General features: G+C 55.3%; 7 protein-coding genes across 7 annotated transcripts; 5 read left to right on the plus strand and 2 right to left on the minus strand.

The window, feature by feature from the left end:
• Positions 1-1,594: 1,594 nt before the first annotated feature.
• Positions 1,595-2,623, plus strand: HETIRDRAFT_326661 (lysophospholipase; the record flags this gene model as incomplete). The annotated part of the gene is made up of 3 exons (XM_009552528.1): positions 1,595-1,769; positions 1,856-1,940; positions 2,002-2,623. 3 exons carry the CDS (start codon positions 1,595-1,597, stop codon positions 2,621-2,623), a joined length of 882 nt encoding a protein of 293 aa, XP_009550823.1.
• A 310-nt stretch (positions 2,624-2,933) lies between these two features.
• On the plus strand, positions 2,934-3,208 carry HETIRDRAFT_421445 (uncharacterized protein; the record flags this gene model as incomplete). Its single annotated transcript, XM_009552529.1, has 2 exons — positions 2,934-3,107; positions 3,164-3,208. 2 exons carry the CDS (start codon positions 2,934-2,936, stop codon positions 3,206-3,208), a joined length of 219 nt encoding a protein of 72 aa, XP_009550824.1.
• A 4,284-nt stretch (positions 3,209-7,492) lies between these two features.
• HETIRDRAFT_156581 (uncharacterized protein) lies at positions 7,493-9,140 on the minus strand (the record flags this gene model as incomplete). The annotated part of the gene is made up of 4 exons (XM_009552530.1): positions 7,493-7,711; positions 7,784-8,350; positions 8,423-8,695; positions 8,783-9,140. The coding sequence occupies 4 exons, from the start codon at positions 9,138-9,140 to the stop codon at positions 7,527-7,529; spliced, it is 1,383 nt and encodes a 460-aa protein (XP_009550825.1). The 3' UTR covers positions 7,493-7,526.
• Positions 9,141-9,871: 731 nt separating this feature from the next.
• Positions 9,872-11,493, minus strand: HETIRDRAFT_52748 (uncharacterized protein; the record flags this gene model as incomplete). Its single annotated transcript, XM_009552215.1, has 9 exons — positions 9,872-9,977; positions 10,043-10,199; positions 10,260-10,344; positions 10,410-10,577; positions 10,630-10,746; positions 10,809-10,878; positions 10,934-11,004; positions 11,069-11,175; positions 11,250-11,493. The coding sequence occupies 9 exons, from the start codon at positions 11,491-11,493 to the stop codon at positions 9,872-9,874; spliced, it is 1,125 nt and encodes a 374-aa protein (XP_009550510.1).
• A 665-nt stretch (positions 11,494-12,158) lies between these two features.
• HETIRDRAFT_105539 (urea transporter) lies at positions 12,159-14,598 on the plus strand (the record flags this gene model as incomplete). Its single annotated transcript, XM_009552531.1, has 11 exons — positions 12,159-12,282; positions 12,341-12,692; positions 12,747-12,824; positions 12,873-13,020; positions 13,083-13,122; positions 13,178-13,443; positions 13,502-13,675; positions 13,730-13,803; positions 13,854-14,298; positions 14,360-14,437; positions 14,500-14,598. The coding sequence occupies 11 exons, from the start codon at positions 12,159-12,161 to the stop codon at positions 14,596-14,598; spliced, it is 1,878 nt and encodes a 625-aa protein (XP_009550826.1).
• Positions 14,599-14,911: 313 nt separating this feature from the next.
• Positions 14,912-16,786, plus strand: HETIRDRAFT_436230 (uncharacterized protein; the record flags this gene model as incomplete). Its single annotated transcript, XM_009552532.1, has 8 exons — positions 14,912-15,460; positions 15,516-15,648; positions 15,740-15,929; positions 15,987-16,133; positions 16,193-16,328; positions 16,390-16,502; positions 16,568-16,655; positions 16,715-16,786. Exons 1-8 carry the CDS (start codon positions 14,993-14,995, stop codon positions 16,784-16,786), a joined length of 1,347 nt encoding a protein of 448 aa, XP_009550827.1. The 5' UTR covers positions 14,912-14,992.
• Positions 16,787-17,857: 1,071 nt separating this feature from the next.
• Positions 17,858-20,439, plus strand: HETIRDRAFT_479927 (uncharacterized protein). The gene is made up of 2 exons (XM_009552533.1): positions 17,858-17,983; positions 18,049-20,439. The coding sequence occupies exons 1-2, from the start codon at positions 17,928-17,930 to the stop codon at positions 19,970-19,972; spliced, it is 1,980 nt and encodes a 659-aa protein (XP_009550828.1). The 5' UTR covers positions 17,858-17,927; the 3' UTR covers positions 19,973-20,439.
• The last annotated feature ends 62 nt before the right edge of the window (positions 20,440-20,501 follow it).

A 20,501-nucleotide genomic window follows, 5' to 3' on the forward strand; every position in this document is an offset into this window, starting at 1 on the left:
CATTTCCACTTGGCCACGATTCGCCATTTCCCATTGGTCACGACTCACCCTTTCCCATTGGCCACGACTTCCTCTTTCCCATTGGCCACGATTTCCTCTTTCCCATCGGCCACGACTTCCTCTATCCCATCGGCCACGATTCTTCCTCCCCATTCTACCTCCCGCTCTTGTCCCCGATCTCACAGCTACTCGGAGTCGCTCATCATCAGCGGCGCAGTTTTCGGGAGCGCGTCTTTGGTTCTGGCCCTGGCGGCCATCGTTCTCTACCTGCGCCTGCGGCGCGAGCTCAGACAGCTCCGGTCAGGGATCTATATACGTCTGCACCACGGTCCCGTCCGCGCTTCTAGTATGCCGGAGGGTTCGCCCGTCGTACCTACTCAAACTTCTCAGGTGCCGCCCGACACCCTGGTACCCTCGGAAGAGGGACCGGCTTCCCAGATCATCCCTCCCCGGCCGTATTCCGTCCAACGTCCCTTTAGCGCGGTCTCGGTCGACGCTCTATCATCATTACCGTATAGCCCCAGACCTCGACCAGATTGCCGTATTTCGGACCCTCCCCCGTACGAGGCCTAAAGACCCTCGGACTTTCTTTCTTTGACTCCCGTGTATTTTACAAAATTTTCTTCAGTTCCAGAGGGATTCTTGGCGCATCGTCGTACAATGTGTACTGTATCTGTATTTCTTACCAATTCGGTCGATGTCGATTTCTCGTGCGGTCGAATCACAGTTGTGCGCGCCGGCAACTCGTTTGCGATTTTGGGGCCTTTTTGCCGTCTTGTCGTCGTTCTTACAAGTTTTGGGCTCCAGAGAGATCCTTGACACGTCATCAGACAATATGTACTGTATCTGTATCTCTTGTCGATTTTTCGCGCAGTTGAAGACCCCGTCCAATTGTGTGCGCTGCGGCCGACTCTCGGGCGGCCATAGCTGATAACTGGATCGTTTGGGACTTTTTGCGCCATATATGTGAGTCGATGCGACAAGCCCATGCTGCCGTGCCGCTGAGGGTTGCTTTGACCCTTACGAAGAGAACGTTCACGATGTCTGGCATCCACAAAACCCTGTCAGCTCAAAGCTTGACACGACTAGCCAATGATCTTGTTGGATGTGAGAGAGCGGGAACGTAGTACTTGCGTGTGTGGGGGGAATGGCTTGATCAGATGTTACGCATCGCTTCGAGGCCTGCCATCTGAGCTGCTATCTGCTGGTATGTATGATGCGCCGTCCGGAGGTTGCAGCTCGGGCCTGAAAATCGGGTCTAATAGATCGTACACAGGTCCGGTAAAGACGTTCGCGGAGTAAGGAGTTCAAAATCTGTACCGGAGTCAACATTCTCTGCAACGAGGGGACGTTTTCTGCGGCAAGAAATTGATACCAGTGTTAAATCCGGGGCTTGTGCTCCTTGCGCAATGAGGGAGGTTGAGGCACTGGAAGGGAGGGTGGAATCAATGAAATAGATATGTGTGAGGGCGCTGATGCAATGTATACATGTGACATGCCGATCTCTGCCGAATATTCAAGAATGCAAGTCGGATGCGATCAATGCTGGTCAATATCCACCAGCTCCTCTACCATCGACCACTTGTGATCCTTCATGCCAGACCCTACCGACATACACGTCCGCGCCAGCGCTGACATCGGCGCACAGATCCGCCGCTCGCCACGCACCAAGCCAGGGCCGAACGCATCAGCACTCCCGATCCCATTCACGTACACCCCGAGCCCCGATGGCGTCGACGAGAACCTTCTCGTCCTCCTCCACGGCCTCGGTCCGTCCGTCTGACTTCTCATTCGTAGTCTTGTCCTCATTTTTGGACGTGAACATGATTGTGGGGCTGGATCGTTCGCGGTTTAGGTGATACGCATGGCCCATTCGCGAGTCTCGGGCGTGCGCTCAATCTCCCGCAGACGGCTACCCTCGCGCTCTGTGCCTCTTTGCAGTGAGCGCAACTCCCCCTTCGCGCTCCATCCCACTTCACTTCTCACCTTCCATTTATCCAGACTTCCCTTCCTTGACGCTCCCGGGTTCCAGTGGTACCCCTCCCTCACAGCGCTCGCCGAGCCTGACCCACAAGCGGATCCGACGCCAGCCTTCGATCTCATCTCTACCGTCATCTCTTACCTCACTACCGAGTGCCAATGGCCTGCAAATAGAGTGCACATGTTTGGGTTCGCGCAGGGTGGGAGTGTCGCTGTCGAGACCGTAGTCAGATGGGCGCGCGAGGCGGAGAAGGGGAAGGGAAAAGACAAGGAGAAGGAGGGTGACGCGAGCGCAGGCGTGGGTGCGCTCGGATCTGTAGCTTCTGTCTGCGGATCCCTTCTCTCCTACCCCACACCAGGAATGCCGGCCTGTCCGACCCCGCTCTTCTACTTCCACCGCCCTTCCGCAACTCGTCCTTCTGCCGCCTCCACTCTTGCGGCCTTGCGCAAAGCCTTCGATTCCGTCACCGAAGCGAGCTTCCCCGTTAAACTCACGGACGATGAGGGAGGAGAGGAAGGAGAAGTCTCCATGCCCCGTACGCGCGACGAGTGGGAGCCTGTGATGCGGTTCTGGGGTCAGCGGTTGTCGCGACGCGCGCCTGCGGACGACGGGGACATATACGAAGTCATGACCGGGACGTAGCCTGAATTGAAGCTCAAGATCAGAGGTCCGTGATCCTCAGAGAAATATAAGGTGATTAGCGCGAAGATGGGATCCACTTCATCTAATCCTTGAATGCTTTTAGTAAACCACGGATGGCCAGGAGCTTATTCCGTTGTATTCAAGTTGCAGAATCTCGCAACTGCCTGAAGACGTCGTGTATGTTGTACCCTCTCGAATATCCTATCATGTGTCTAGAACCCCCGACACCTGGAAAATATCAGTTGTTTTGTGGCTCACTGTCCGCCTTCACAGGCGTGAAGCATCAAACTCAACGAGCACTGTGATCAGGATGCGACAAGCGGTGCGAGTGAATGTACAACGCATTGCGCCGCTCGCTACTGTTTTCATACGCAGCTTCTTACAGCCCCCTCCGCCGTGCGGCATCAACCACTCATCGAGTCCCATCGTCGTCCCTCCTCCGCATTCTCAGACTCCAAACACAGTTTCTCGCATTACAGGACACGTGCGTACGTTTGCCCCATCGTTAATCTCGCGTCTCTCCTTCATCTAATTTAGCAGGTTCAACGCTCGACTCCTCCGCCAGGCAAGACTGTAGGATCCTAACGCATCTCTCAGCTCTGCTTCCTTGCTGTACATTCCGGTGGACTCGGGCTCCGGCGGCATGTATGCTTGCGCTGAGGAGGCTCGGTCGATACCGAGGACGCCGGTCCCCTCACACCACGTATTAAAGGTGTGCACCCTCGATGCTCTCGCCTGGCCTTTCTCAAGGAAGAAGCCCCAAATTCGAAAGATGGGATGGACATCCACAACAACCCTGTGAATTTCCGTTGTCCTGATCGGGGGACACACACATCTTTGAATGACCGTCGTCTTAGACGTTATGCCCCATCCTGTTCTATATCTTGCCCTCAAAATGGTTCAGCTCCTGACCGAGAGCAACACCTTGCGTGTCTATGATACTCGACGGGCCGTGGAACATGCATACCAGACCTGTTGCGTCGACCATCGCGGTCAGGTTACGCAGCGCGCTCCCATTCGATGCCGCATTCTCTTATACGAGACGAGCTGCGGACAAGGACTGTGTCCTTTCGCGGAACGTGCCCGTCATCTTGACATCTGATTGAAAAGGCATGAATCAAATCTGTCCTCGCCGTCTGACTTGCTTCCGAGCTTCGTACGCTGCGAGGTATCCTGGAACAACGTTGACCACATCGTGTACATTGCCGCCTTAGAAATGTTTCTATCCTAATATCCTGAAAAACTACGGATCTAAGACCCTCTTTGCTACTACAGACGTTCTGCACTCGTCGATGCTTTTCCTTGACCCGTTAAATAGAAACAAACCCATCAGACGATCTGATCAAGGCTTTCAGATGGGACGTCGTTGTGAACGGGGCCCAGCGCGGGGTTGTTTCCGCGAGGCGATAGCGCCACGTGCTGGGCATTTGAGGTTATCTCGGTCATGCACATTGGAATACCACCTCTTACTACTCCAGCTGGGCAGATCAGGAGGAAGTCGCTGTTTTCGTTTCAGGCCTGCATTTGAATCTTGATAGCAGGCTTCTTTGTCGTGCTTGCTTTGTCGGCCGAGGGGCAGCGATGTGAGGATGATTTGTCGGTATGTGACATTGCATGCAAGTACAGACACGTTCACAGTGCCGGAACGGAACAGAAAATGGCGACTTGGAGAGAAAGGGGAAGAGATCTGGATTGATAGCGATCGACGACAGGACGATAAAACCCCTCACGAAGGAAACGTGTGGGCGGTGGGCCGCGTCCATACAATGTCTGTGCTCCTCTGCCATCCCCACTCCGCCCCGCTATCCTCCCTCATCCACGCATCGATGCCATCCACGATGTCCTGCGGTCGTGAGCGGCCAGTCTCTATGAGGGGTCGTAGCGCGTTCACGAGCTTCCGGACTACGCCATCAGACAGCTCCCGCCCGTTCACGAATCCCATAGCCTCTGTGCGTTGGAGGGCATTCCGCGCCCTCCGCTCCCATTCCATATCAGTTCCCTCCACGAGAAGGCGACAGATAGACGTGTCTTGGTGCATGCGCAGCCTTTGTGTGATGTACGTGCCGCAGTGTGGGCACCTTATCGCTACGCGGAGGTGTTCCTTACGGACATGTTGCAGCATATTTTGGGACTGTGCAAAAGTCCACGGGCACGGCTTATCGTTGGGTGCGGTTCCCACAGGCCATATACAGGCCACGCCGGTCGACGACGACGACGCTCCATTGCTTGTCTTGCTCCTACTGTTGCCTGCGACCCTTGGTTGTCGCCTAGCCGCAACACCTCTTCCATCCTTCGCTGGTCGGTTGGGGCTTTGTTGAGTACTAGACCCTGGCTCAGCCGATGGGGTACCTGCGAGGCCTTGTTGCTCTCGAAAGATCCCTTCCTCGAGAGCAAATGTCTTGTATAGTCCGTTGTTGGTCAGGGTCTTGCCTGATTGCTGCCCTCCATCGGGTGAGGCAGCAGTCGGTGCGACAAGCCCCCTCCCGCCACCTGGCAGCGGTCTGTCCCCCTCATCAGTTGTTCCCAGACTATGTTGGCACTGCTCTGTGGATAGACCCTCGCCACGGCCATCGTAGATCTGGCGCTTTGGGGCCATCCAGGTGGGGACATCGTCAGTAAGGCCGTCCGAGAACGGAATTCCTCTCCTGTGGTCAATCATGCTGTGATTCGGTAGGTATGACGAGTGAGGACCCGGTGAGGGATTATATATGGTGTGACGGTTGGGCGATGCTATGGGCTGATGCGTGGGCATATAATCGCCCTGTGCATAACCGGTTGACAGTGGCAAGTGTTGGGGAACAGTGGTGCTGGGGTTAAAGTAGAGATTCCTGTCGATCCCCATGGCTGCTGTGACGGCATCGGGGAAGAATTGGCCGGCTTGGTTGAAGGCACCGTCGCTGCCCACCTGTGCCGTCGACGCCTGCTGGAATTCACCCGCATAAGGAGGCAACCCTGCTACGAAGGGTGCGCTCGGGACCTCGATTAAGCCCTAGCTCAGCGGTGAGTGGCGCCAAACTAGCATACCGCAAACAGAGTGCGCCGCTCACGTTCATCTGGTTGGCGACCCGCTGTGTGGTGGGCATCGAGTTCCACTGCGATTGCAGCATAATCCCCGGTGCACACCAATAACCCGCCCGCGGGACATCGAACATAGGATCCGGTTGGCTTGGTTGGACGCTGTCGTCCGCGCCACCCTGAATCCCGGTCCAGGTTGCGGATTGGGGTGACGCCATGCAGCTGTAGGGGGGATACATCACTGCGATTGGGGACACCGAGCGCTGTGCTGCAGAGGACGGGTAGCATTTGAGGTGCTGGGTGGCGCGTTGAGTTGATCCCCTCAACTCTACCTCGTCGACCATTGACAACTGAGTGTGAGAGAGCATGGGGTAGCTGATGTCTTCACTGGTCGGAGCATGGAAAGGTGAGTGCTGGTTATCATGGGAAAACATTGTGATGTTGTTCATAGAGATGCGACGATGGGGCTATGGGATGGTGGTAGTCGAAAAGGATGGCACAGGTGCCTATGGGTGCTGTTTTTTCCCTCACCCACATCTTCCTCGGCACTTATGTTCGTACAACGCCTTGCTCTGAGTTCAAACTTCCTTGACGTAAACAATAGATCGTCAATCGTACTTCATCAGGCTGCTCCCGACTTATCGGATGCGCCATCTACGCTCGTGGTCGTCGCGTATGGACTGAACTGGCAACTATGCACAGCACAACTTGTTGTCTTCATGCCCTCTACGCGATTTGCTCGAGCCAAAAACACAGCGTATGGTCGGAGCAAATACATCATCGGATCACATCTACTGCCACAGAGCTAGCCACTCTCCTACTCTATCAGCGCTATCGATAACAAGGCAAGGTGATGACGCCCAACAAGCGAGGTGTGCAAAGATGCAGCACAAATGTCCCCCGCCAACAAAGAAAGCCTCTCGGTCCAAATGCAAGGATTACTCCAGTGCATACGAGGCGAAACTCTTTCACACTCACTGCGTGCAAGGGGACCGTAAGGACCGAGCCAGCATAACTCGTGCCAAAATCAGCTCGTGATGACTACGATCATGGTTTGTATCACTCAAAAATGATGGCGATGGCTCTAGCTGCGTTCAGGTGTTGGAGCAAGGATACGATCACATAGACTGAAGGAGTCTCGTCAACTAACCATATATTCCTTGTGCGTACGAGCAGACACAACGTCTAGTGTGCAGAGGTTGACTACTGTACTCCTGGCGTCTGCAAGCGTCTGAGTCTCCCCAAGTTTTCCAATCACGGTCGGTATTGAGCAAAGGATATCCTATGTATCGTAGCCCGAGCGCCGGCCGTGCATGCGTGAAGACTGTCCATAGCCTCTATATGTTCAATCTGATGCGCAATCATGTCGTCTAAGGAATATCACCATATAAATCGCGTCTAGCTTGCTGTAGTATTGTACATTGAGCATCTCGTAGTCAATCGATCCATTGCTGCTGTCTTAGGATGAAAGCCAAACTTAAGCGATGGGTGAGATAGTCACGATTGGGGAGAGGAAGAACATGAAAAGAAAAATCAAGCAGAGTAGTGTAACATCGCCGAGGAGGCCATCAATGTGCGGGTAGAGCACGGGGTTAGACTGGTCGTTCAAGTCTATTTATCAATTCAGGATTCCCCCAAATCCTGGGCAAAATCATTCATTCTCTACACGAGAGTATCAGACGGTCAGCTGCGGAGACCGAGAATTTCCAGCTTGAGCCCTTCAAGGCGATACCTCCGAGGGCAGAGAACGGTCAGCCTTACCCACCAGCACAGTAGCTTTCGCCATTGAAGTTGGAGTGCATCTGAAGTGTATGTTCTCTTGGAGCGCGCTCGCACGGTCATGCCCTGCAGGATCCTTTGCATGGGCTGATATGTATCCGTTTACCACCTACAAGCCTTCCATGGCGGAAACAGAGCTGTCTCCTGTGCCAGCGCGCAGCTCCATGACGGTATCTACCCATGCAAGCGCCCATGCGCCGTTTCCCGCTTTGCTACCGCCCAAGACTTGTCTCTTCTCCGTATCGTCAGGCAGGCCTTCCCAACGCGCACGCGTTGGCTGCGTGTCCGTGCGGTCTGCAAGATGCACCAGAGGAGACGTCATCATTGAGCAACGCAAAAAGAGGACAAGGGAACAAAGGGGCTTACAGAGCACAACGCCTGCGTGCGGTTCGTACACCCCAAGCGGCATCGTATCCTCCAATGTCCTCACTTTCTTCCTCTTTTTCCTCTCTGGTCCCTCCTCTTCTTCCTCCTCTATTGCATCCAACCCACTACCCTTTTCTATACTCACGCCAAGCACTCCGCCACATGGTTTCAGACTCTTTCTCCTCAGCCGCGCCCAAGACGCATTCGCCTCTGCAGTCCTCTGCGCAGCCACCAGCATCCAATTCTCCTCATCCAATCCCTCCCTGTTCAGAAGCGATTTGCGGACCGCATTCAAAGGCCCGTCGCTATACGGCCCCCAGCCCGCACCACCGAAAATGGTGGTTGGCCCGCCAGAACGGTACAGCCCGAGGCCGCTCCCGCGCTCGCCCTTGCCCCCGCCACCAGCACCTGACGCGCCAGACGCATCAAGGGCAGATGCGGTAGCATGCGCTGTGGGCGCATTTGGGTCTGCGAGCTCGCCGACCGGATCTCCCGCTTTGAGACCCTTGGCAGTGATCTCGGCGAGGACTTTGTCCTCGTAGTAGTCGTCCACTACCCACTTACCATCTATACACGGGATATGAAATGATGTAAGTGCGAGTAAGACCAGGCGAACGAATATAAGCTCGGGTGACGTACCAAGGATCGTCTTCGCACCATGAAGCTTGAATGCGCTGCGGGCAGTGACGAGCGTGACGCTGCGCGTGCGAAGGTGCGACCCGAGCTTGCCAATTGAGATGAGGTAGTCTTTCTCTGGCTGCGTCGCGTTCAGTTTGAACGCGAGGGGATTTCGTCGGAAGTAGTACAACGAGTCCCGGAAGCCAGATGTCCGAGCCGCGTCAATGGCAAGCATGTACACCCGCTCAGGCGTTCGCCGTGGAAGCGTGAATGTCTGTGCCTTGAACTTGCGTCCTGCATGATGAACGGAAAGAATGCGTAAGAAAACAGAAATAGACAATTAGGACGAGCAAAGCCAGGAAGAGATGGCGAGAGACGTGCCTCCAAGCAGATTCCCGAACTGGTCAATCTTTGTGTCTCCTTTTGGATCGTCCTCGATGATATACTCGTCCCCATCCAAGATATACACCTTGCCCTGTATCTTCCTAAACGGCTTGCCTCCCCCCATAATTGTCTCTTCCTCCCCGAGCGGGCCCTCCACGGGATCCTCACCTTCAACACCTCCAGCCTCGTCGTCATCATCGTCGCCTCTTTTTGGAAGGCGAATGGTAATCCCACCTCTTGACCCTCTTCCACGCCCTCTTCCCCTACCCCTGCCCCTTCCCGTACCTCTCGCCCGTGCACTTCCCACCAATGCGCCTCTCCCTCGTCCCCTAGGACGTCCTCGTGGTCGTGGCATTGGCACTGGTTCGACATCCTCCAGTTCCGCGTCGATATCATTGGCAACACTGTTCGGCGTGTCGCCATTTTGCGCGCCCAATACACTCTCGTCCTCTTCTTCTGCCTTCACGTCGCTGCCATCTCCACGCGAAGACACAACACTAGGTGTCCCCGCATCCGCTGCATCGCCTTCATCCATAGAGACGTCCTCGTCAGGCGTCGCTGACGCTGAAACGGTCTCTGCGCGCGATTTACTCGGGCCTGCTACGGGCACTGCGACCGCTTCACGCGCACGCATGGGCCTAATGATAATTTTTCCGCTTGACGCTTTCATGGTTGTGGCTCGCACGGCTGGCTAGAACTTTAGTTATCAGACAGAAGCTAAGTATGTTGTTCTGGTGATGGCTGGTACAGGTCCGTAATTGGTCTGTAATTGGCCGATGCAAGGGAAGCGCGCGATGTTACATCGTCACGTCACATGTTATCAATGTGACTGTCGCGTGGACGTGCTGCATCGCTCCTTGCCAAAAAAATAGAGTGCTTTAAGTCCCGGAATTGACTGGCCTTCTTTCGGGCATACGCTTTTTGATCGTTATGATCATTGCATCTGTATATCTTACTTTCGAAACCAGAGCAAGAAGATGCCTACTACATGATCCGCTGATAAAACATACACATATTGCACACAAGCATATTCGATGAATCGATACAAAATAGGATCGCAAATGTACAACTTTGGCGCCTTCGCACTCAGTGCCAGTGCCGGACTTGGAGGCCTGCGATGTATTCAGTGTCATACTGCTCTCCCTTGATCAGCTGTGCTGTCCCGTAGGTCTTGACGCGAGCTGACTCCCACCTAATGAGAAGAGAAAGTAGTTAGATTCAACGCGTCAATTAGTAGACTCAGGCGGTAACACTCACTCATCTGTCGTGGGAACTTTCCCCTCGAATATTTTGCGCCCTTCGGTCTGTACCTTCTTCGACGGAAGGGGGTCAAGCGGGATGCCGCTTATGAAGTGTGCGAAATGGAAAACGCCAAGGCGCCGGTATTTCAGCTGGTCCTTGGGCGGAAGCACAACTTCGTCGATGGACAAATCAAGGATCGTTTGAGGAATAAAGAAAGAATAGAATTACTCACCTCTGTGAATAGTGCCCTTTAAAAGACCTCCTGACATGAAAGACAGCTGGTCTCCAATGTTGATAACTAGTGCGCCCTCTCGGTGCTGTAGCAATGGAGACAAAAACGATTACACGGATGAATGAGATTTCTTTCAAAGAGTCCGCTCACCCTGACATAACGCCAGTGGCCATCGGGTAGAAGAATCTGAAGCGCCGTCACTGGTTGCGATACCAGAGTGCTGATAGAGTTGAAGTCAGTGTGCCCATTCAGCATGACATTGTTTGTTTTTGATGCCTCTGCAGAGGTCAGCGGGTCGTAGATCATGTATCGGAAAAGCTACGTGATTAACAATTAAGGGCCGTGCGCGTGGAGATGTCTGATAGCTTACATCGTTGCCCTTCCGGCCCTGTGGATCTTCATGCAATTGCCAGAGGTAGCCGTCTTCAAGGCCGAGCACGGCGTCAATGAGGGAGAGCACCCGGCGGAGGACTTTCTGCCGTGACTCCTGCAAATGAAGATATTGAGCGCCATGTCCTCAAGACAAGATTCATCGGCTGTGATAATTACCGCAATAAATGCTTTGACCTCGTCAACATAAGGCTGCAGAGGCTTAGGGTGCCGCGAGATGGGATCAATTCTGCATTGAGATATCAGCGTCAAAAACCAGTGTCGTAATTCTAACACAAACTGACTGATTCAGGTAGAAATTGTAGTGTTCAATTCTGTCCCTCACACCATCCCTAATTTCCCAGTAATTTTGGAGCTAAGAGTTCAAGCAGATGTATATGAGCTCATGAGAATAAAGATAAAAGCGAAAAATACGATACCTTATAGCCTATGAACGAACCCTCCTCTGCGATTGGCGCTCGGTGCGCCTTCTTCTCCTCTTTAGACACACCGTCGAAGGCGAATTGTCCTATCGAGAATTGCTTATCTAACTGTGACCAAGAGCGCGGGGATTCAGTTCAGCACACTGATCCCGAGAAAGAGCCTATCGAAAGTGACAACGAACCGACTCTTGTGGAATTCCATGCCCCACGACGTAGAAGAAGCCGTCTCTCTGTAGTGCCGTCTCGACCGTCTTGACGAGCTCATCGCGCTTGGTATCATACAGAGATAAGTCCACGGTCAAGATGTCGGCCCATTCAAGCTCCGTTTCGGTGGTTGGCGGGGGCGCCTTCCATTTTGGGATAACGTTCTTCGTTGTCGACGACGATGGTAAAGTCTCGCTGACGGTCGTGGTGGTGGACATCTTCGATTCTGTGAGTTTCTTTGCGTTATCGGTATTCTGTTGCATCTTATATTATCTTTGGGCTGTCGGCAACGCTCGGTGACGATATCTCCCAGCTTTGGTATGCTCATTGCTATTCGCACTCACGCCAGAGCACGCCATCCGAAGTGGATCCAGGATGCCTAGAATATGCTTGTTCTTTGCCTGTTTGTTCAGTTCTAAGCATACTTAATCCTGGTCAGGCACTTACAGGCCCCAGACGATCTCCCGAAAACATCCGACCTGTGTTCGGTCTACTGGAGTCTACTGGTATCATCATTTCGTCTTTCGTGGAGTCGTCATCGAGCATGGCGATGACACTGAGGCGGCTCAGACCTAGGTGCTCTACTTATCGTCTTGTTCCTGAATATCCAAGAAGCACTGCTGCGAAGCTCGGACCGATACATGGAGAATTGTTGACTCGGACCTCAATCTCTCTCGAGCGCCATCTTTGGAGTCGATGACAACATCTCGTGCTGCTCAGGATTTTCGACATATAACTTCCGTATCAGGATGCAGGGATTTCCTCGAGCTTAGCCCAGGATATCTGCTCGTAGACGCCTGTCATGGCTTCGTTCACGCCTCCACTTCCTCAAGGCGTCGGTTATGGCGTTGTGCTTGGTTTGGGGTTCTTATTCGCGGCCATCATGAACGTGATCACATGGGTGCAATCCAGATACTCTCGATTCTCACCAAACTCCGCTTCCGAGTTTACAGCGGCTAGCAGGTCCCTCAAGACAGGTATAGTCGTCGCCGGGATTCTGAGCTCATGTGAGTCTCTATTCTTGATCAAGGCCCGTCCTGTGCAGCTCAGATCTGGACCATTCAGGGACGTGGAGTTTGACCTTGTTGCAGAGCGCGACGCAGTCATACAACATGGGCGTCTCAGGCGGGTACTGGTACGCGGTGGGCGGCACGCTCCAGATCGCCGTCTTTAGCGTCATCGCGAGCAAAGTCAAGATGAACGCCAATCGCGCGACGACGTTTCCAGAAGTCGCCTTCGTCCGCTTCGGCACCACGGGACACTTGGCTTTCCTCTGGTGTGGGATCGTCTGCAACGCGATTGTGTCCGCATGTATCCTTCTTGGGGGAGGGGCTGTGGTGTCTGCATTGACAGGAATGAACGCCTACGCTGCGTTGTTCCTTATCCCTGTCGGCGTCGCTGTTTATGTTGCGACCGGGTTCGTACCGGTTCTTTCAAGTTTCCTACACGGCCTGCTGACACTTCTCGATAGTGGTCTTCGAGCGACGTTCATCAGTGACGCCACCCACACGTTCTTCCTTCTCGGGATCCTGCTTTCCTTCGGCTTCATGTGAGTCGATCGCACTGCCCTTCTCTTCTGGGCTAACACCTTGAGCAGCACCTATACGAAGTCGGCGATCATCGGGAGTCCAGGAAGGATGTGGGAGCTACTCACCGAAGCGGCCAAAATTGCACCCGTCGAAGGGAACTACCACGGATCCTATCTCACCTTCCGTTCGCGGCCCGGTGCTATCTTCGCGGTCCAGGTATGTGGGCTCGACTTATATTCCTATCTTTGAGCATGTGAGTCTGACATACATGCGCTCAGTCTATCATCACAGGCTTTGGCCTTGTCACCTGCGATCAAGGTAAGGTTTCTCTTTTCATGTAACATCTCTCAATATCAATATTAGTAAAAATCAGGTTATTGGTCCAGAGCTATTGCATCCAACCCCGCCACCACGGCTAAGGCATACTTCCTTGGTGGCTTCGCCTGGTTCTCGATCCCCTTTGCGTGCGGAACAGTCCTGGGGCTGGGTGCACGTGCCCTTGGTACTCTTCCTGACTTCCCAGCCCTCACTTCAGAAGACATAGGCGCCGGTCTTGCAGGCGCTGCGGCCGTGACATATCTATTAGGCACTGCTGGCGCTGTGCTCATGCTCCTGCTCGTCTTCCTCAGTGTCACTTCGGTGTGTCTATTGGTCCACGTTGTTGTAAGAAGGTGATCGCTGAACATGATTTGAATAGGCATTGAGTGCGGAGATGATTGCAACATCCACGTTGCTCTCATACGATGTCTATCGCCATTATTTCAAGCCCTCTGCCACCAGCCAGCAAGTGGTCACGGCTTCGCGATACTTTATTGTTTTCTGGGCGGTGTTCTCGGGGGGACTTGCATCCATCTTCAAGGCTGTCGGGATCGTAAGCAGCAATATATTAGTCTATGACTGCCGAAAACTGACTGCATCTGCACAGAACCTTGGGTGGCTATTCTACTTCCTCGGAGTTGCGACGGCATCTGGTGTTTTCCCGATTGCGTTGACTTTCACGTGAGTGTGTGTGCAATATTGAGGGATAATGTCCTGACTTGTACATCAAGCTGGAAAGATCTCAGTAAAGCCGGCGCTGTGGCTGGGTCCTTGGGTGGTATGGCCATCGCTCTCATCGTTTGGCTGGCCACCGCCAAAGGCCTGTTCGGCGAAATCACAATCGACACGCTCTCAGATCAGTGGGTGTCGTTTGCGGGCAACGCAGCGGCCATCGTCTCCGGAGGCGTCCTCTCCATCGGGCTGTCTCTCTGGCGCCCTGCGAACTTCGATTGGGAGAAGACCCGGAACATGTCCACGGTCCACGAGAGCGTAGGGACCGTCGATGAATCCTCGGAGAAGGGCGGCGAGAAGGGCGACCTTGAAGGCGAGGGGAAGTCGATTAGCCGCGAGTCGGGCAACGCGCAGGAGCACGACGGGCTTGACTTCATCGCTTTGCAGAGGACGTTCAAGATCTACGGATTGCTCTTCGCGGCCTTGGCGTTGATCATCACCATCGTATGTTGTTCAGCTTGGTTGAGTCGTAACGTAGCCTTGACATACGGGTTATTTGCTTCAGATCATTCCAGTCCCATTAGGTGCCTCGCCCTATATCTTCTCAAAACATTTCCTCGCCGCTGTCGTGGGAGTCATGTTTGTGAGTATAATATCTTCCGCCGTTCTCTGCAGTATCATTGATCGTTGATCCCCTCACCCAAGATCTGGCTATTCGTCGCCTCGTTCTTGGTCGTATTTTTGCCAATCATAGAGTCTCGGAAAGCTCTATGGCGGATTGCTCGTCAACTTGTGGGTAAATAGAGGGCCAAGGAGTGCCATCAACGACAGAAAAAAGGATCCACCCTCCTACGTATATACCTTTCTTTGTCTGCTACACACATTTGGTAAACTACTGTAGCATTAAATTTTTCTGCTTACACTCAATTGCTTTGAACGGGCTCGCCGAATTTTACCATAATTGAAACCGGCAAGGCTTGGTAACCGGTCAGGCCGGTCAAGGTACCGGCGGATATCCCGCACGACTCGGGCTCAGCTGAAGCCAATACGATGTCGGAAATGCAGCGACGGTTTGTATTGAACGGTCATTTCCCTCAACAACAGCGACTGGCCTTTGGTAACCCCCATCGACGTTCCCAAGGGTCACGAAGCGATCAGAGAAACCACTCCTAGATTTGTCCACACTAAGACGCCCACCATGACGAAGAGCTCGTGTCTCTCGTACCCCAGGCCAGAGTCATTCCAGACATGGACCCCGATCAATCCACGCCCTCTTCTTCCCATCCAGCCACCCCCATTGCAGGGGCTGGCGCTTCCTCCGCTTCCTTCCCCCACTCGGGATGCAGCATTCGGCCCTGCGTACACACTCACCACGCATCTCGTGCCCTCCGCGTTTCCGCGCTCCTCAGCCGATATACCCCAGCCGCAAGTGCCTGCACACGAGACGAAGGTGGAACGCAAGGCGCGCGTGGCGAGGGTTGCGAAGGAAATGCTCGCTCTTAAGGAGAGGCAGGAAGCTGGGGAGTCGCTCGGCGAGGGCAGCAGAGCTGTGCTTTGGAACTCACTCAATCGATACGTTCGGAATGAGGTTGGAGGGCAGGAGCGGCACACACGGAAGAAACACTTGACGCTGTTTTGTGCGCATGCAAACGGCATGCACAAGGAGGTCGGTTCGATGCACCTTGCTAAATTCCCACTTTGTTCATGTGGCTCCTTCGTAGACGTATGAGCCGATGCTCCGACACCTCCTCTCTCAATCTGACGCGTCGTACGAAATTGACGAGATCTGGACGTTTGATTCAGTCCAACACGGAGACTCTGGACTCGTAAACGCGGCGCAGCTACGCGGAATGTGTGAGTACGTCCGACGGCGCTCCATGGTATCAGCCTTTCCTGACCTCGCGATTATCCTTTCTAAACAAACCGCTCTCTGCCTATGTTCTAGTTGACTGGGCAGACAACGCGCGCGACATACTCAGCTTCTTTCTGAATTATCTCCCCGACGGCGTGTCCTCCGAGCCTTTGCCGACGCACTTGGAACGCGTACCTTCGGCCGTCGCGGATCAGCGTCGCGCGAGTGGGTTCAACCAGCGATCATTGGTGTGTGTCGGACATTCATACGGCGGCTGCAGTCTGTGGGTATCATATACCTTGATTGGTTGGATCATTGCCTGAGGCGTTCCCTTTAACAGCGTTATGGGGGCGCACGATTCCCCTGCCCTATTTTCTTCGCTTATTTTGGTCGATCCCGTCCTTATCCCGGAAGGGTACGACAGGAGTGCAGTCTTGCCTGGAATGGTGCTCGCAGCGGTCGCGCGCCGCGACATCTGGTCTTCACGGTGCGTGGTTCTCAGCCGACCATCAAAGCTCGACATACCTAAGCTTGAGCATGGTGCAGGGAAGAAGCTCATAAACTTCTGAGCGCGTCCCCGTTCTTCGGGAGATGGGACCCAGAAGTGCTGAAGGCCTATGTCGAGCACGCGATCACCTCCGACGGGACTGGAAACGTCACGTTGAAGACCAGCGGAATACAGGTACCCCAGTGCATAGCATGATTGCGCGATTTTAGGAACTGACTGTGTATATTACCGCTAGGAAGCAGTCGTGTTCCTCGAAAGCCTTGTCTGTAGCGAAGCGTTCGCACTCATGCCAAAGATAGACGAGCGGATATCCCTCAAATGGATCATGCCAGGACCCCCCGAGGAAGGGTACGTCCGTCCCACTTGTTTTCCTTCCAGACAGTCTATGGATCTCCTCATGCTTCTATCACCAGGATTGCAGGCGATGCGGTTTCCCGCGAGCGGGTGTGGTTGAGGCCGCAGAATGCGTCGAACGTGAGGATACTCGGCGCTGGCCATCTTGTGAGTATCGACGATCTCCCCACGGCGATGCGCTGACGAACTGGCACTATTCCGTCCAGGCTGTGCAAGAAAAGCCTCTAGAAGTCGGTGAGGCCAGCTCTCAATTGTGCAGACGCGTGCGTGATCGCTAATGGGCACTCGTCCGACCAGCGAATGAAATTCATGCCTTCCTGCTTGACAAATACGGAGAGCGGAAGGCCCGTTTGTAAACTGGCGTTATCTTCCTTCCGGAATTGTACGCCTGAACATGGGCGGTGCCCATGATATTACACGCTGTTTCATCGTACGGCGTGCGATGTTGCCGCAATGACCGCCGACGTCGCGCGGGGGGATGGGCGACTCGCGAGTCACTCGGCCGTGTAATTTACAGAGTCCCCTGGGGCGCGCTGAGCCGATGTACTCTGCATGTAACTTTTAAAATGGGATCGCGCGTTGGTCATATAACATTAGTAGGGCGCCCAAACGCCGAGACCCTCCGCGTCATTGCGGTCAGCCACCGAGCGTTGCTGTGCAGGGAATGCCAGGGCCCCTGACGGGTCTGCCCTGGCTGGCGTGAACTCTTGTTTCCTAACCCGCTCCACCTCCCTCCTCTCTCTTAAAAATCGCAACGTCGCGCAGCGCCGTCGCCTCTACTAGTTGATTCGCATCGTCGGATTGTCTGCTTGCCGCGCACTGACTAGTGGAACGGACGGACTCACTCTGGCTTCTAGATTCGTTTCGTTCTAGGTATCCCCATGACATGCTGTCGCCTCGTATCGCGGCCCATAGCTAGGCACTATGTTTCTGGCTTCTTTATGGCATCGTTCGTGTCTGCGATTTCGTGCGTTATCGCGGCACCCGCCGCAGCGCTTGAACGGAGGCAATCACATTTAGTCAGGAGGGCGGGCTCAAACAGCACACAAATATGGGTATGTGTTATTCACTTATCAGCTCCCTCGGGCGACGCTGCTCACCCCTTCCTCCCATCCCTCGCTTGCCGTACACCGCCTGGAATAGGTCCCCATCGTCGCAGTCGTCGCGATGGTCGTCGCAGGCATACTGATCCTGTGGGGCAAGCGCAAGGGCTTCTGGCGCAAGCTGCGGCTACCCGGCATCTCGATGGACACATCAATCACTTCGCGTAGTACCGCGAGGGGCACGAGCGCAAACGGCGGGGTCAGAGAGCTCACGGCGGAGGAGATCGCGGGCCCTGCGGCGGCCGCGCAGGCTCGCAGCGCGCGCCCGGCAAGAGCGAATAGGAGGACGAGGAGGACACCTAGTCAGATATCGACGATGTCGCTCCCGATGTACATGAAGGAGCCGGGGGAGCATGAGCTTGTCATCATTCAGTGAGCACTCTTCGTCTTGCGTTGTCTATCGTGCTTGTTCACACGTGCAATGCGACGGTGTCCAGAGGCTCGCAGGACATGGAGGACAACCCTATGGATCCTTCAACTATCGTGATGCCTCGACTGGAAGAGACGGACAGCGAAAGCATGGGCCACTCGCGGCACGACTCGCACTCCTCTTCCGCCGTCTACGTCGACCTCCCCGACCCGCATCACGTTCAGACTCCCCTTCTCCAAGGAGACGACGAATCTCATGATCACGATCACGAACACGACCGAAACCAAGGACACCACGACCCAGAGCACGACCCCACCAACACATCCTCGCAGGCCGCGCAAGATAACGAGGCTGACAATAGCCGCGATCCTCTCATCCCGCCGGGGCAAAACGCCTCCTCGGATCCGCGAGGCGAAGCACCGCCGTATTTCGAAGTCGTGGCGAACGACTCCCAGAACGACCTCAGCCGGATGCAGAGCCCCGGGGGCGATTCCACCTCGCCGTCGAGCCCACTCACGGAAGAGGGCGGCCTCGCCGGGCAGCAGCTCCCCGCCAGCGGGTCCTCGCGGCGGCGGTCCGTCCTGCGCGGCATCCTCAACGCCGCGACCTCCGCGCTCAACCCGCGCACGCCGATGAGTATGCCAGGCCGCTCATCACGCGACGGTGCCAGGAGCCCTGGCGCGGTGGTCTCGCTGGACGGTGACGCGCCCGTGGGGCGGCCGAGCGGCGGCGGCGCACGGCCTAGCACAAGCGTGCCGCGCCCGAGCACGGCGACGCGCCACCGGCCCTCGCACTCCGGGACGGGCTCGATGCTCAGTATCGCGTCCTCGGGGCTGCGCCCGCTCTCGCGCACGCGCACGCGCTCGACGTCGAAATTCGCCTTCGCGCAGCAGTCGCGCGGGCACCTCACCTCGCCGTCGGCGCTTTCGATCAACTCGATCTCGTCGCCGCTCACGCACACGCTCGTCCGCACGGACTTTGTGTACCCCAAGACGGGCCCGACGCCGGAGCAGCTGAAGCTGCTGTCCTCGCGCGAGGCGGTCGGGAGGTACGGCGTGCCATATGGCCCGGACGCGCTTGCGTACGTTGCGTCGACGTCGCGGCTGGATCTGCACGGTCCGCCGCCGGACTTTGAGAGTCATGTGGGGGGCGGATCTGGCGCGGGGACGGAGTCGCGGCCGTCGATAGATGGGCTGCCTGTCGCTGGGATGTCTGCACTGCGCTCGCGCTCGCGACTTGGTTTGAATCCGGACGAGCCTTCTTCTGGGTCACCCTCGCCGGAACCGCCGTCTCTCGAGACTGCTGGGACTCCTGCTGCTGATGCGCGGGAGGACGCAGTGGAGGGATCGCCCGAGGCCGAGATTGTGCCGGAGCTGCCGTCCCCGCCTCTCGAGGACTCGACGTCATCCGAAAAAGGCTTGCATGCCGCCGAGCCGACAGTCACCGCTGGACATGGCCACGAGCAGGAAGCAACCATTACGCCGGCTACACTACATACGGACAACGGCGCTGAGGTAGCAGCCGCGGAGGTGACTTCCGCTGCTGACATCCCCATTGACCAAAATCCGTCTGTACCGAGTACCACCGCGTCACCACCATCGTCACCACCATCATCACTTACCCCCTCGCCGACTCTTCTGCCTACCACAGCCCCTCCCGTTACGACAGTCCCCACCAAAGCCTCTCCTCCCGTGACGAAGCTCTCTGCCCCTCCTACTGCGTTCCACATGTCGCCGTCCAACGGCGCCCCAGGCGCGCGCGCCGAGTCGCGTGCGAGTTCGTACATGTCGTACGCGACCGCCCAGGAGGGCCTGACGGATACTGAAACGCCGACAACGCCCGGGTTCCGGACGGAGTCTCCGGAAGACAAGGACAGTGCGAATAACGAGGATGATGACGACGGCGATTCGGCTCCGCCTACGCCGCGCATCTCGAGGGCTCCTTTCGTGGCTGGTGTTGGGAAGGAGGTCGGCGCTGTTGTTGCAGGATGATGATTCTTAGGCGGACTAGCTCCGGCTCTGGCGAGCGCTGCTAGTGCTGTTCACGCTGGGGGGCTTGGTTCGTTGGGCTATCTTTCTTGGTTTTGTGATCAGGTTTCAAATTCTTGGGAGGCTGCCTGCTTCTGGCTACTGACATACCTACTGACCATCGGGGGATCGACGACCCGCTAACGAACACGTATGGTTCTCGTTTTACTTTTCCTACTGTGGATCTCAGTCTTCTTTCCCATCCTTCTCTGCTCTTTCCTTATTGCTTAGTTTGCTGACTACCATAGAGGTGTATATTGTTCGCATCTACCATCGAGTACCATCATCACGGACACCGTTATAAGTACCACCACCCCCCACCACTACCAATCTGTCCATGCTCTCTCTCAGCTCTCTCTCTCTCTCCGCTCCTGTTTTCCCCATTTGTCGTCTGTGTATGAATAATCGACGTAATGCGAGCGCTCCATCTCCGCGACGCCCGTCCCGGGTCTCTCCTCACTTGCCTTCGACGATGCATTCGACGAGAAAACAG

This window comes from Heterobasidion irregulare (genome assembly GCF_000320585.1).
Source record: "Heterobasidion irregulare TC 32-1 unplaced genomic scaffold scaffold_10, whole genome shotgun sequence".
NCBI lineage: Eukaryota > Fungi > Basidiomycota > Agaricomycetes > Russulales > Bondarzewiaceae > Heterobasidion > Heterobasidion irregulare.

Excerpts from the sequence above, each read along its gene's own strand:
- HETIRDRAFT_479927 (XM_009552533.1), top strand. The coding sequence starts at position 17,928 with ATGTCGCTCCCGATGTACATGAAGGAGCCGGGGGAGCATGAGCTTGTC. Across the intron at positions 17,984-18,048 it reads CATGAGCTTGTCATCATTCA|AGGCTCGCAGGACATGGAGG; the intron begins GTGAGCACTCTT and ends GACGGTGTCCAG.